This window comes from Telmatherina bonti (genome assembly GCF_933228915.1).
Source record: "Telmatherina bonti genome assembly, chromosome: 6".
Taxonomy (NCBI): Eukaryota; Metazoa; Chordata; class Actinopteri; order Atheriniformes; family Telmatherinidae; genus Telmatherina; species Telmatherina bonti.
The window spans coordinates 24,485,794-24,500,590 of record NC_136624.1 but is presented as its reverse complement, the minus strand read 5'-3'; the positions used below and the strand labels follow the sequence as shown (position 1 = coordinate 24,500,590).

At 39.0% G+C, this 14,797-nt stretch overlaps 1 protein-coding gene across 1 annotated transcript in view; it reads left to right on the top strand.

Annotated features, from left to right (window-relative positions):
• Positions 1-14,480, top strand: part of tox2 (TOX high mobility group box family member 2) — a gene marked incomplete at its 3' end in the record, with an annotated part of 97,046 nt that extends 82,566 nt beyond the window's left edge. Inside the window, exons 5-10 of the mRNA XM_079241771.1 lie at positions 3,143-3,436; positions 4,725-4,955; positions 10,056-10,136; positions 13,200-13,610; positions 13,703-13,851; positions 14,438-14,480. Coding sequence (XP_079097897.1) covers positions 3,143-3,436; positions 4,725-4,955; positions 10,056-10,136; positions 13,200-13,610; positions 13,703-13,851; positions 14,438-14,480 — 1,209 coding nt within the window. The remainder of the gene's footprint in view (positions 1-3,142; positions 3,437-4,724; positions 4,956-10,055; positions 10,137-13,199; positions 13,611-13,702; positions 13,852-14,437) is intronic.
• Positions 14,481-14,797: the final 317 nt, after the last annotated feature.

Sequence of the window (14,797 nt, the reverse complement as noted above, 5' to 3'; positions counted from 1 at the left end):
TAAGGGAATCTAAGTTCAACTGTATCTGCTTCAATTGAGGAATTTTTGATAAAGTTTAAGTGACCCTGTGGTGTTTTTTTTTTGTTTTTTTTTGTCTCTTTGCTCTTATGAGGTTGACACCAAGTACCCGTGATGCAGCAGTGCATTCCCTTCTCTGAACTGCTCTGCTCTGCATGTCTCTTTCTTGTTTATATTAAACACAGTGTGACTCAGATTAAAGGGTGACAATTTTGCCTGGAGGTTGTTGCTATGGAAATGATTCTGCTATAGCTATGATAGGCCATTCATGTTTGATTAATTGGTTTTTCAATGCTTCTTGGTTCGGGAGGACCCTTAAAGAGTAAGTCTATGGAAAATTGGAAGTAAATGGATTTCTATTTCCTTCTTTTGACTTCTTCCTTTTTATTTTTTGTCAAACCATTTCTTCTCTTTAAAAAAACTAAAGCTATTTCCTCATGTTTTAAGAAGTGAAGTAATGGTGTTTTGAATTATGACTGGAAGTTTGAGATTTCCATGTATGGGGGAGGTTACATCTTGGTTATTTGAAATGCAAAAGGCATGTCTTTGTTCACTGCTGGCTTTTGTGAGCAGCTGCTGAGGCAAACACAGAATTTAATGTTGTGTGAATATTATGAGCTTTCAAAGCAGGCCAGAGCCGTGCACAACATTACTCTGTAGTGCATTTTTATTCTGGCAATCTACTGGGACCAATTATGATTAGAGAGCCAAGCCTTCATCTCTGAACCTCTGCTCGTGTTTATCAAGACCTCATATGCTTGGGTCTTTTCAATTTGATCTTTTTAGCACTGCATTAACGTGTAATGTATTATTTAATTCATAAATGTTTAAAAGGTATAACAAATGCTAGATCATCACTTTCTGATCTGTAAATTGCCAAACATTCCAATTTGTGCCCGCATTAAAAACATCCTTTAGTCTGATCTCATGTTATGTCCGGATGAATCTTGAAGAAAAAGCTTTTGATGCGGTTTTTATTTAAGATTGAAGATGGCTATGAACAGAACTTTGTTAGAGTCTGACTTACGAAAGGGCGGTCTCCATGTAGGGGTCATTCTCCAGCTGTTAGTACTGCTTTTGTTTCTATTTGCACTCCAAGACATTGCAAAAGGTGTTGTTTAATGTAGCACTTTGTAATATTTCTTTTCATCACAGCACACAGTGGGTATAATATATCTACAGGGGGTTGAAGGTCTTGTAGATCAATATCATTGACTTACTGATTACTTTACCAGGTACTGAAAGCTTTGGCTTCTCAGGAAGGAATTTTCTAAAGCCGGAGCTGAAGTCCTGCATCATCACCAACAAGACCACTGTGTCAGAGTTGGAGATGCTACATTCATTACTCATGGGAGTCATCAGAAGTCAATTGGAATCACAGATTGTACCATAATATATTGAGCAAAGGCTTAGAGTTGCATGTCAAGTATTTTTGGCCAAGATGGGATTATTTTATGGAGGAAATTCCAAATGTATCCTTTTAATGGAAATAGATTAGTTAACAAGGTTTGATCAATGCCTGGAAAAGGGTTTTAAAGTATTACATTTTTGTGATTTTTGGGCTCCAACCAACATTAACAGGTTAAATTTGATAAATGGCTAATTAAGCAAAAATATCTAGCTGTGAATTCAAAAGATTGAAAAGTGAATTTCACAAAGGACACGTATCTTCTGGTCGCAAGAGCACAATTTATTTAGTTTTTAGAGAACTCGTGTGAAGTCAACATAAGCTGTCTCGTTTGGTTTAATTTTTTTTTTATTTTGAGCTAATTAACCCTTGTGTATTTAAATTTGACCTGTTTTAATGTTCATGTAGGTAGAAAAAAGGCCCAGATTTAATATGTGCAAGTAAGCACATGATCATGTATCATAAATAGCACCGATAGCAGTGTTTAGTTCTACGGGTGACATAGTAAAACTCACCTCGTTTAGAAACACAGATATGACCAGTTCATTTTGGCAATAACCAGCTGGTGTACCAGAAGAAGTGTGAATTAGCATAGTAATGAGTTAGATGATAAACGGGAGATTGTAACTGACCAACATCTCAGGCATAGCTTTTTGCAACAACACAGGGCATTTAAGCACAAACCTGATTTCCCAATCAAGTCAAACATAAAAGCACGCAAACAATGACAAGAGCCATTATAATCTAACAAGATTTAACTCATAGCCACTATCAACACAGTCTACTATGGATTTAATGGAAAGAATTTTTATTCTAGAAAACACAGATGTTTTGTTATAGACCTATCAGTGCATCACCTCATCTTAGTTGTTTTATTGATGATTTATTTCAGAGTTTCCGTTCTACTCAAGGTCGTTGCAGATTGCGTCCCAACAACAAACGTGATTCTGTGTTCATTAAAACAAAAGACAATCACTGATGAGTTGCAGAAGGTTTTCGTGCATCAGATTTTTCATGACTCCTTGAAGATTTTGTAATTGCCCTTCAGTCAGCTCAGGATAACATTGTTCTACAGATGTTCTGTGAATGTCTCCTCACAAGTGAATTTACTAAAATAGATCATTCTTCACACATGTTCTCTTCCCCACTCCACGGCAATAAGCCATGTCACAGAGCACTAAAGGAGTATTTTTATCTTAAATAATAGTGCAATTTGGAGTGAATAGTTGGTCCAAAGCTAAGTACTTTTAAGTAACTGCAAGATTTATTTTGGATACTTTCTTTCCTAAATTTTGCTCTTTGAAAATCCCATAAACACATGTGCAATAAAGCCAGACTCAAAGCGTTACATGTACACTTGCATAACCCTTAATACCAGCTGGAATTCTTGAAAGCTAACACTAGGTCTGCATGAAGTGCAAACGATGGTTAATCTGCACTCAAGTTTATAAATACAGGCGATCTCTTATAAAGAGACAGGAAAATTTTCTTACACTTTGACCTGTGAGGCCTTTTTTTTGGCTCTGACCTGTTTCTTCCAACACACTGCAATGTATTTTCTTTATTGCATCATGTAGATTCATCCAACACACTGATATTTACTTAAATTTGAAAATGTCATCTCCACTTCCAAACCAGGACATTTGGCTAATTGGCAGACTTATTATTCTGAGTAGAGGAGAGTATAGTGAATCTGGTGTTCTTCTCTTACCCCAGATGCAGGACATGGCTTTGCACCACCACCACCACCACCACCACCAACAGCAACAACAACAGCAACACCATCACCAGCACCCAGATGGCGCTCATTATGATCCCGCCCGTAACCACCCCATGATAAACAACTCTCCTCCGATACTGCCCAACCCCATGAGCGCATTGTCCCAGCTAAACCCTCAGGGCAACCGGAGTGCACTGCCTCATGGTTCCCCTTCACCTCCCGGAAGTAAATCAGCCACACCTTCCCCTTCAAGCTCCATTCAGGAAGAGGAGACTGATCCTCACTCGAAGGTATTCATGTGGCTTCTCTGGCTTGTAGTAAAGGCGATGAAGGCAAGAGCTTCGCAGAGCTTTTCCTAAATGGTTCACCTGCTAAGTGCAATGTTGAGTTCAAGAGGAATAAAGGGATTGGTATGCTTGTGTATCTTTATTTGGTTGGTTGGAAAACTGATATGATTTTGCAGGAGTTGATATTGAGCAATATCTTTTCTTTTGTGAGAATAATCACCAAAGTGTGGTGTTGCATTTTAATGATACTTTAGATTCAGAGTTAGGTAACTGGGAATCCATTAATGTCTACTGGCCAACTTAAAGAAAGATCTTAATATAAAACTTCCCCTTATTCATCGTGCGTAGGATGATTTAATGAGTTGATATTCAACAACACATGCATAATTTTCTTCTCAATCTTGCCCATGTCTGTCACTGTTTCATCATGCTTCACCATGTTTTCAGTAACAATGTGGCTCGTAAGCTACCACTACTTCATTCCAATCACTCATTTATTTGAGTAAGAAGAGACAGATGCTTGTTTATTTTTATTTGGTTTATTTAAATACGTAAAACTTATTTAATAAATTGCCCAGAATCCAATCTCTCCATGGATTTGCTTCATTTCTGTCAGGGGAATGTAAATGAGTGCATAATGAAATCTGCCACTTCCTCAGTGTTTCAGATTCATCTGAGTATTTAGCTGCTAGCTTGAAGAGATACAGCGTAACAGGAGTGGGATCCTTTATTTAAAAAAAAATATATATATATATATTTCCCTGCCTATACATCTCTGCTGCACTTCGCACTGCGTATGTGAATAAAAATGATTACCATCTCTCCTATCAGTAAGTAATTCCATTTGCTCTCTCCAATTCATTCTGAGACCACATCAAAGCCGCAGCAGATACATCAGGTGATTTAAAATTCCTTTCACCCCAAGCATGAAAAGTCTGAATTTATGACTTGCTGAGCAACTGCAAAATAAAGATTTGAAAAGGTTTGATAAATTTTTTTCGAGTTCATGTTATTTTTGTCAAAGTGAAGCAGACAAAAAAGCTGCTGTCACCCAGTGCCTGTGTGTTAAAGTCTTACTGTCAGTGAAACATTGCTGCAATATTCAGACATTGGTTACTAAACAGGAGGAGTTGAATAATGGAGTTAATGAAGTTTACACGCTTCACCTGGACCCAGTGTTATAAGCATTTATCTCAGACACAATTATTCATTCTAAGCATCGGGAACTGGAGACTTATTTTCAGTGTCAATAAGCAACCGTGTTGTTTTCTGTGCGCTGATGGTCTTTCAGATTGCGGGTGAGAAACGGCCATCATCGGAGATGATAAAGCCCAAGCCCAAACCCCAAAAAAAGAAGAAGAAGAAGGATCCCAATGAGCCAACGAAGCCCGTGTCGGCCTACGCCTTGTTCTTCAGAGATACCCAGGCAGCCATCAAAGGACAGAATCCTAATGCCACATTTGGAGATGTATCCAAAATAGTCGCCTCCATGTGGGATGGACTGGGCGAGGAGCAGAAGCAGGTACATCAATGATCATTTACACTGTGTCCATACAGATTTTTATGAACATGTGTTCTTTAGTTTTGGTTCCTTACAGTTGTTTTAGTGGCATCAATGCTAGTAACACTTTCACATCTTTTCAAGGCAGAGAAAGAATCATTTTGAAGAACTCATCAGAATGCTTAAAAAAAGCATCCAGTAACTTTATTTGAGCAAGATTAAAATTGTCTGCTGACTTGAAAAATACAAGTCAAGTACCCTATTCATGGCTTGTTTTGGTCAGCTTCTGATGTCCCCCGGCTCTGATTAGCATGTGGTCTTTACAAAGAGAAATACTGCAGATTTGGTGATTTCTATTGTTTTTTTTTAAGTGTTTTTTTTTTTTTTTTTAATGTGGCACATATCTGCATATTTGCTGTTTTTTCATTTCTACTGTACTTGAAATAACATGTAGAGAGGAAAACACTATCAAGTATCTTTAATAAATTAATCATAAAAGCAACTTTACATCATATTTACAGCCAAATTTGTCAAAATTTAGAGATCTGGAAAGTTGTTTTAGACATTTTTGAACAGATTGGTCAAAATGCAGCTGATTGATATCAATCAGCTGTAACGTGTCCCTGTTAAGACCAACAGAACGTTTTCTGTTGTTGTCCACAAACTGCCTCCCCCCCCCACCTATTTTTAAAAAACTAATTTAAAAACGAATTTCTTTTCCATGGCTTGTAACTAAGATTGAATTTTTGACATTTACGCCTTTGTGTTGTTTCACTAGTATTTGTCTACATCTGTTTCATGTTGCTTTCTTGTTTTTTAAATTGTACAGCACTTTGGTCTGTGTCTGCTGTTTTAAATGTGCATATAAATCACTTGACATGATTTGACTTTTCCTTTGCAATAGAGTGAGAGGCAGGGTATGTCCTGGCCAGGTGGCCAGTCCATCACAGAGACAAAGGAGACAAACAACCATATATGTACATTCTTGGGGTCACTATAAACATGACCAGTTGACCTAACATGGGTGTTTTCTGACATGTGGAAGGACACAAGGATAACTTGCAAACTTCATGGTAAAAGACCTCAGCCCGGATTCAGATTTTGAACCAAATATCCTACTGACACATATTTTAAAGTCATGCTGGACAGCAAGACACTAAATATAGAATTTGCATTGATCAGAACAAGGACAAACAATTTTCTGTTAGATCAGACACTAGCCAGTCTGATCTTTTGCTGTTGAAGTTGTTGTGTGTCTGACTATGAGATATACAACACACTGATCTCACAAATGAGTCACGTCATTTCCTTTCATATGTGTATCTATGGATAAGATGGCGTAGATGCCGCAGAATCGATCGAAGAACCTTAATTATTGTAGAAAGGTGTTTTGAACCATTAGCAGCTATGTTATGATTTAATTCTTTTATTACTTCACGCCTGCATCTGAGACTGCAGTAACATCTCCCAAGCAGAACCGTTTCAATTCCCTTTAACATTCCAGAGCAACAAGACAAAGTCAAAGTGCCTTCTCTGTGCTTGTGGTAACAAATGATGGTGTGAAATGAACGGAAAACGAGACAGTCTGATGATCATGCACAGACTCATATTTTTAGAATATCCAGTCAGGGTGCAGCCTATTAGGTGTCAAATAAAAGCACCTGTCTTCATGACAAAGTGCAGCCCATTCCCTGCAGCCCCAGCCACCATCTACTAGATCTCATCCAGCACGTGTGTCTCTTTCTCCCACCAAATCTACTTTATACGCTGGACTTTGGAGGCCGTCTGTCCCTTTTATTTGCAGTTAATTTTTGCCGCCTTCACTGGGGCTCTTCACCATGAATCTTCATTTCGCTGCTGACACCCTTGAATGTGAATTCCTCATTTCCTGTCCTTTTATTTATATCTGTTGCCTGGTGATTTGATCATGCTGGGAATACAAGATTAGCAATTGCCTCGTCCTTGGTTTTGCCTCAAGGACATCTGCTCCAGAAATGTTATTGTTTGTGCTTCTTAACCCTTCGCATCCTGGTGCTTTTTTTTTTTTTTTTTTTTTTTTTTTAGCCTCAGATTTTCTGTTTTTCTCTCTCTCTTTTCTCTCTCATGGTAAATGCATTTGTCCTTCACAGTGGTATCAAGGAACAGAAATAAAACTAGCTCCACCGTTACAAAAAACACTTTTCCATTCAGCTTGTCACTAAACAGCTACATTTTTTATTTGTTTGTGCATTCATGTGTTTAATCAAACGCGTCACCTCGCAGGACATGTAATTAACTCGAGGTAATGATGTCATTATGGAATGAAATGTAGCACCCTGTCTGGGCAATAACCCTGTGATTGTTCTAATTATTTTCACAGGCTAGCACCATCATTTATTACAGTACAACAAATGGGTAAACTTGATAGCAGTGTATTTACAGAAAAGAACCAATTCACTTAGTAGTCATTAAAGCCATTTAAATTTCTGTAGTCGCTTTTTCAGCAGTGGGAAAAAAAAACCTGAAAAATTATGGACCACCAATGTTAGAGGGAAGTATTTCAATAATGAAACCTTTCTCTACCAATTTGTCACTCTTTGAAAATCTTTAATGCACACATTTAATTCCAAACTACTCTGATCTGTTGACATAAGCAGAGTTGTTCTTTTTCTTCCAACATCGACTGTCACGTCATCCCAACAGGACCGTTGAGATGTGTTCCATAACGTTACAGTCAGACCCTCTGGAGCCACGCAGGAGCACCAGAATGTAAACACAACCCTTCCCCGACACACAGCTTTATTTTTACTAGATCTCAGCTCCTGTTTCCAATTACCTATAGCGCTCCTCGAACATACCTTGCAGTAAAATTCACATAAATGCAGTGAAGGCGATGTTTTTTTGTCCCCTCTTCTCTTGTGAAGCAGCGATTAGAAGCTTCACAGTTGGGTTTAGTGTTCATCTTGTGATTTCTTCTGTTGTGCTACAGTGTGTTTTTCCTACTTTGCTTGTGTTGCGTATTCTTCCGCTTTGTCCTTGAGCTTGGCAGAACAAAGACTTTTTTGTCTCATGATTATGTTTATATTTTATTTTTTATTAAAATGTTTTCAGAGCTATACTTTTTGTTGTTGTTGTTGTTTGTTATGATTATTATTATTCCCAGCGGCCTTTTACTTTATAGCATGAGATCAATGCATTATTTGGGTTTTCTTATCCCTCAAGGTGACTACATGTTAAAGCTGCTCCAGAAACACAAAACATTTTTCTTGTTTTTGTTATTTCAGAGTAAAATCGTTCTTTTTTTTTTTGTTTTTTTTTTCCAGTAGTTGGGAGGAATAGTGATGATAGGTTTTTGGGGAGGAGGGACGAGAGACCTCAGCTTTATTTAATTGAGTCTGCTTTTTGGATTTGTTTACTGGCAAAAGGTCAGAGATAGAAGCGAATAGAACACTGTCACTTTGTTTAAACAACATGCTCTGACATTAAATCCCCTCCGTGGTTCAGTTTTAGCTTCAGTTTCAGCCCTTTTTTGTTCTATTTCTGTCTTAAAGTCTTTATTCATGTTTGTTTTTAATTTTACCTGTTCTTTACACCTATTCCAATTAATCTGCTATGTTCTTATTTGTTTCCCTTCCTCCTCCCCCTCCTTCTTCTCTCGCCGATCGTTCAGTCTTCGGGTTGCAGTGTAATCACTCCCTTCAGTGTCAGCAGGGTGCAGGGCTATTGTCTCCTGTAATTAACTGGTTATCAAACAAGTACAATTCATTAAGGTACAATTAGGGGCTAATTCAGGCGGGACACCTCAGTGTCAGGATTACGATGGAGGCATATGCTCTCCCCTTGCAGCTTTGTTATTTTTAATTCATACTGACCTGCAGCCTTTGACGGCTTAAATTGCTAATGAATCCACTCACTTTCAGATAATTAGACATCCTTAGGCATGGTAATTTATTTAAAAGTATCAGTCATTGTGCAAATCATTAGCTGTGTTAAATTAATTTGAAATTAAAGCTGTTGGGAGTAGTTTGGTTAGATGTAGACATAAGTCTGTTAGTGTATAAGAAGTGAGGAGCCATGTTTTTTCTTTTTTTTTTTCTTTTTTTTTTATTAAATCGTTAGAATTTACAGTTCCAACTCTCACCTCCTCATTCTCATCTTGGCCCAGAATATCTGAACATATATCATGGAAGGAAAATGATGATAATATTGTAAATAGTGATGAGTGAGAAGATAAACATCAGCTGTTTGAGCAAGAGATTGTATCTGCCTTCATCCCGGTTTGTTTGCTGTTCTATGTGTTTGTCTGTTTGTTTATTGACTTTGTGTGTTAGCGGCTGCCAGCCTATGTGCATCTGGCCACACATGAATGCTTAATGGTTATTCTATCCCACCTCTTTCAAAGAAATGACCCTGTCCATGTTGCCACAGACAGCCTCTCACAGAGGATCAGTAATTACCCACTGCATCCACTCACTCTCACAAACACACACTTTGCTACATATTAAAATGCTTCAGAGATGAGCTGAGATCTGAGTCTCCTTCATTGATTTAAGGTTGGACTTTTTCCGACTTGCTTTCACTTCATCAAAAAAGCCAATGGCAGCTTTAAAGAGTCTTTGAGTGACATGTGATGACATTAACTTGAATTCCCTGTCTGAACGCATCATTTTAAGGTTCATTCAGAAGGCTCGAGATTGCCTCTTTGCTAATGCTGCTTTCAGTTCTTTTATTTATTTATTTCCCCCCCTGTCCTCGTCTGAATGATTTGCTGGGACATCAGCTCTGATTAAGAGATAAGCTGCAGCCCTAATAGAGGAGGAGACTGAAAAACACAACACAAAGTGACAAACAGCATCTCACTCCTCATTTCATTTCTGTTTTCAGCTTTATGTGCACAATATGTCTTGACATTTCATTTTGGATGTTTTTCGGGAAATGAATTATTCATATGAATCAACATCATGCAGATGGTCACATCCTCTTGACCTGATAATTGTTCAGTGAATGCATGTGAAATGTTTTTCATCACTACCATGACTCCTAAAATTTCCTCCACATCAGTCAGTGTGGAACACAGGGTCATTTTAGCCTTTGGCATTGCCTTGTAATCAAACATTGTTATTGTTGTGTTTGCTCCTGCAGAGCTACAAGAGGAAAACAGAGGCTGCTAAGAAGGAGTACCTGAAAGCCCTGGCCGCCTACAGAGCCAGTCTGGTTTCCAAGGTAACAGCAGGGGTCACATCTTTGATATACATGGGTCAGTGGCGATATAAGGGATGATAAATTAGACAGAATTCCTCTCACTCTCATTTCAAGTAAAAGGTCCACTAGCTGTATCAGAGGTACACACACACACACAATGTATATATATATATATATATATATATATATATATATATATATATATATATATATATATATATATATAAATATATGTGTGTGTGTATGTGTGTGTTTCTGTCTATTCAAAAGCTGTGTATGTGCTTTGCAGAGAACAGTGAACATTAGGCCTCAAACACACCCGATTTGCAACCTGTGGAGAAATGGATAGTTATAGCACACTTCTGTGAGTGTGTGCGTGCTCATCAGCGTGCACATTTACAAGTAGAACTGGACATTAGCTGTCATTTGCTGTCCTGATGTTTCTGTCCTGCCTGGTGGGCCACTAATGTGTTGGCTGAGGTTTGCCCACACCCTCTGCTCTCGTATTAGAGTTAAAAGAAGAAACATGAAAAGAAAAAAGAAAGTGACATTGTGAACGTCTCACATCTGCACGGTTTCCACAATAGTTACAGGGCTGTTTCAATCTGTTGGTGTGCTGTATTTCATTTCTGCCTCTCTGCATTGTTCTTCAAATTCAACTCTAAATTGCATTAGCATATAGCAAGCTCCTCCTCCTCGCCTTCCCTCCTTCATCCCCCTAGCGCAGCGCCACACTTCCTCTCATACTCATGGGCCGAAAACAAGCACCTTGATTAAGGCATGAATAGTTAATTCATCAGCCTCTTCACTGCAGCATATTTCCAACTAAAAAGACCATTCTCATCTCTTGTCTGGGGTGCGATTAGACATTCATGGCAGAGCCCCTATACAGAGGCTTGATTGATGCCATATGCTGGTAGATTGCCAGTCAAAAGTCTGACAGACAAAAATAAACCTACAAACCTTTCCTTCACTCATTCAAGAACAGCCAGAGTGAATGCAGGACTGAATCTCGTAATTCATCATGATCCTCTCTCTTTTTTAATTACCAGTAAAGGAGTCTTTTCAGAGTGAATCGGGGTGGATGGAATCGGAGGTAATTGGAGGATCATTTAAAGGGTTTACATCCTTAGTGTGCACCTGTTGCCTTTTTGTTTCGCAATGCTTGTTAGTTTGTTCAAGAAGAGTTTAGGGGAAAAAAAAACAAAAGTTTGATTGCGTCTTGCTACATGTCGTGGCGTTTCTCAGATCCACAGGCAGCTTTTTACTCCATATATTATAAGTAAAAATTTCAAAGACCTTTTAGCACAAGTATGGACATGACCACATAAAACCCATCTATAATAAACAGTCCTTGAATATCAGCTTGGAATAGAAATAAGCTTCAACAAATCAAACCTACCATCTCACTCTCCCCTTCTCCCTTTATCTCATTTCTTCAGTATTTCATTTTCCACTTGACCCTGCAAATGTGTCTGTCCCTCTGCTTTATCCATCCCTTCATCCCAGTCCATTGATTATTTCAGGGATTCAGTTGGATGGATGTGAGCCATTACTAAACAGCAGACTGCCACATATCACTCTAGCCAGTTTGACAGTTAATGAGAAACACTGGATGTATATCATACATGGACATATTCTGTCCGCATAATAGAAAGTGAAACAGATAGGCCTGCAGAAAATATGTCGATGTGTGTGTGTGTGTGTGTGTGTGTGTATGTGAAAGGTGATTGGGCACAGATACAAAATAAATAAAGAATGAATTAATAAAGAGAAACTGAAAAGTGACCATGTGGATAATAAGCTGTTTTTGCTTAAATAGTGCACTTTAAGTTGTAGATAAATTGCACAGAATTACCAAATAATTGCATAGAATGAATATTTCTTTGAGAAGAAGCCACGGCATCTTTTTATTTCTTGTATAAGGATGCCTGAACATTTGCTTTTGAATACTAATTTCCAGATACCTGCTGCTGCTGCTTTGCAATTTCTTCACTCAAGTTTAGTAACTTCACCTGAGAAAGTTGCCAAGAATTATAGGACAGTGTTATCAATAAATGACCCTCAGCTTCATCCTTTGTTGTATGCATGCTCATATCTGCCTCAAACCATATTTACATCCTAAAATTGCACTGTATTTTCATGCTAATATATTCTATGTATGGAAAGAGCAGTTCAAAACTACTAAGGAAACTAAGGAGCAATAAATACCAAAGATCTTCTTTGCCAGGAACTCTGTCCAAAAGGGCAGTTTAACAAATAGCTTATCTGAATTAGCCACAGCTGCAACCTTTGTGCCCCAAACAGAAAGCTCAACCATTAATATTCCAAACAAAACCTGGAATGCAGTGAGAAATGCAAGTCAAAAACAGGATGCCATGATCTACAAATTGTTTCAACCCTATTTGTACTAAATTGACCTGTCTGCAGTCCACACCTGTCAGTCACTGAAAATATGAAACGAAAATACAACAAAGCGGGCGCGGAACGGTGGATACTGTTGTTGAAAGACGAGGTGACGCAACACAGTGGCAAACATGCCCATGGCATCAGTTTCAAAATGAGGATATATTTTTTGGACAATAAATAAGTTTCTTTATTTTTATTTGATTTCATTTTACAAACAAATTTGTGTGTTTCAAAGCTCACGTTTGGGTTTTATGTTGTTTGTTTATTTGTTTTTTTGCTCTTCGTTGATCTGTGACTGTGCTTTACAATGATGCCCAAAGATGACTGCATCGCTGAGTTTTGCAGGATCAGTCACATTGATTATACTTTGAAATCTTATTGTTATAGCTTTCAGTATAATTTCTTGTGCTTATGATGTTAATGTACCGTTTTCAAAGATTCGGAAGCATTGCAACACCAGTAGTCAGACAGGTAGTTGTAATCATTCAATCAGACACGTTGTAAACAAGCCAGATGATCTAAACCACTTCGTGAAGGTTTAGATCAACCGGGAACACTTAAAAAGGTGCCTTTTGAAAAGCGTGTTACAAAAACAGGATCTGAAGTATTTTAAAAAGTGAAGATATGCTGAGAGTCGGCGTAACTCTTTTCATTTCTTCTCTCTTGTCCTCTCAGACATACAATGACCCAGTGGAGACGAAAAGTGCCCAAACAAGCCAGGCTTCTCCACACATGATGCCAGCCAACCCGCCACTGTACAGTGTGCCACCTCCCCCTCAGACATCATCACCATACCTGGGGCCCGGCGCCTTCCCTCTCACTGACCTGCAGAGTTACGCAGGACATGCCCCACGCCACACTCTGTCACAGACGCTCAGCCCATCGCAGATGCTACCCAGCATTAGTGCCTCTCCCCCTTCCTCCTTCCAGATCAGCCCACCGCTTCACCCCCACCAGCAGCTCTCCCTGCACCAGAGCTCGCTCCTCAACCAGCCTATCCGCATGCAGCAGGTCCAGTCCCAGCCAATCATCTCTCACCAGATGGGACTTCAGGCCTCTCTTCACTCCCCACCTCCAGGGCAGCAGGTACAGATACTGTCTAACCGCATGATGTCTAAAGAGTAAATATTTTGCTCAAAAGATAATTTGTGATAACTTTTGGGATGCTCCTCCTGCAGGGATTTTCCCACCTACAGTCAGAGTACCAGAAGAGCATTGGAGGTTCCCAGTCTCCAGGAGCCCCTGGCCCTGGTCCAGGCCCTGGAGTGGCCCAAACCCATGACTGGGACAGTGAATACTGCAATCGAGAGTGTGGCAACCACTGCAGGTTCGTACGGGCAAATTCATAGTGTCAGTGGGAACCAATCCAGTTCAACCAATTGGACCCATTGTGCTGTTTTACGCTTTTGTTCAGGAAGAAATCTCTGTAATTTAAGGTTTCTAAACAGGCCACATGAATAATATAGATGCAGCTCAATCCAAGTCCTAAACTGGAACTCAAACCAGCATGTAGTAATTTAAGATAATTCTGCCAATGCTTTCAGTATGTAAGTGTTGGAAACTGTCAAGTCCATTCCAGAGAGACAGGAGAGGCAGCTGGAGAGGTAGTGGTGAGATAAAAGGGCCCGCCATGTATTAGTCAAACAGCAGTAAAAAAGAAAAAGACAGATGTTTCTAACACAAGTTTTCACTTACCAAATTTCCTGACTGTGTGTGCACACACTCGTGCCTTTGCTACTCTGCTATTCCTGCTCAGTTATTAGTCAATTAGCAGGGCTAAGTTAGATCAACACAGAAACCCTCTTAGTTTTTTTTTTTTTTTTTCTGTACAGTCGTACCTTCAGTCAGGAATTAATCTTTCACTCTTTTTTTTATTGGGTTGATTGATATTTATTTATTTATTCTTTTTACAGTGGCAGCATGATAGGCAGGGACAAGCCACTCTACCTCACCTGAAACTGAAGATCATGCTCTGCTGAGACATACGACACCAAGGAGTCTACTATTACCCCCCCCCCTCCTCCCGACCCTTCTCCCACCTCAAACTCTCTTCTGATGCACACACTTACATCCGGTGCATGTAGTTACATGCACAAACACACACGCATACCCAGGTCCCTGAACACCACCACCTTTTTTTGTCAATGTAACTATTATTTTCTCAGTTTCTAGACTTTGTGAGCAGAGTTTTTGACTAGATGACTACTGTCTGTACCACTTATTGTATTAGCAGTTCTCTTGCTGTTTGAATTTGCCAAGCACTTATAAAGCCT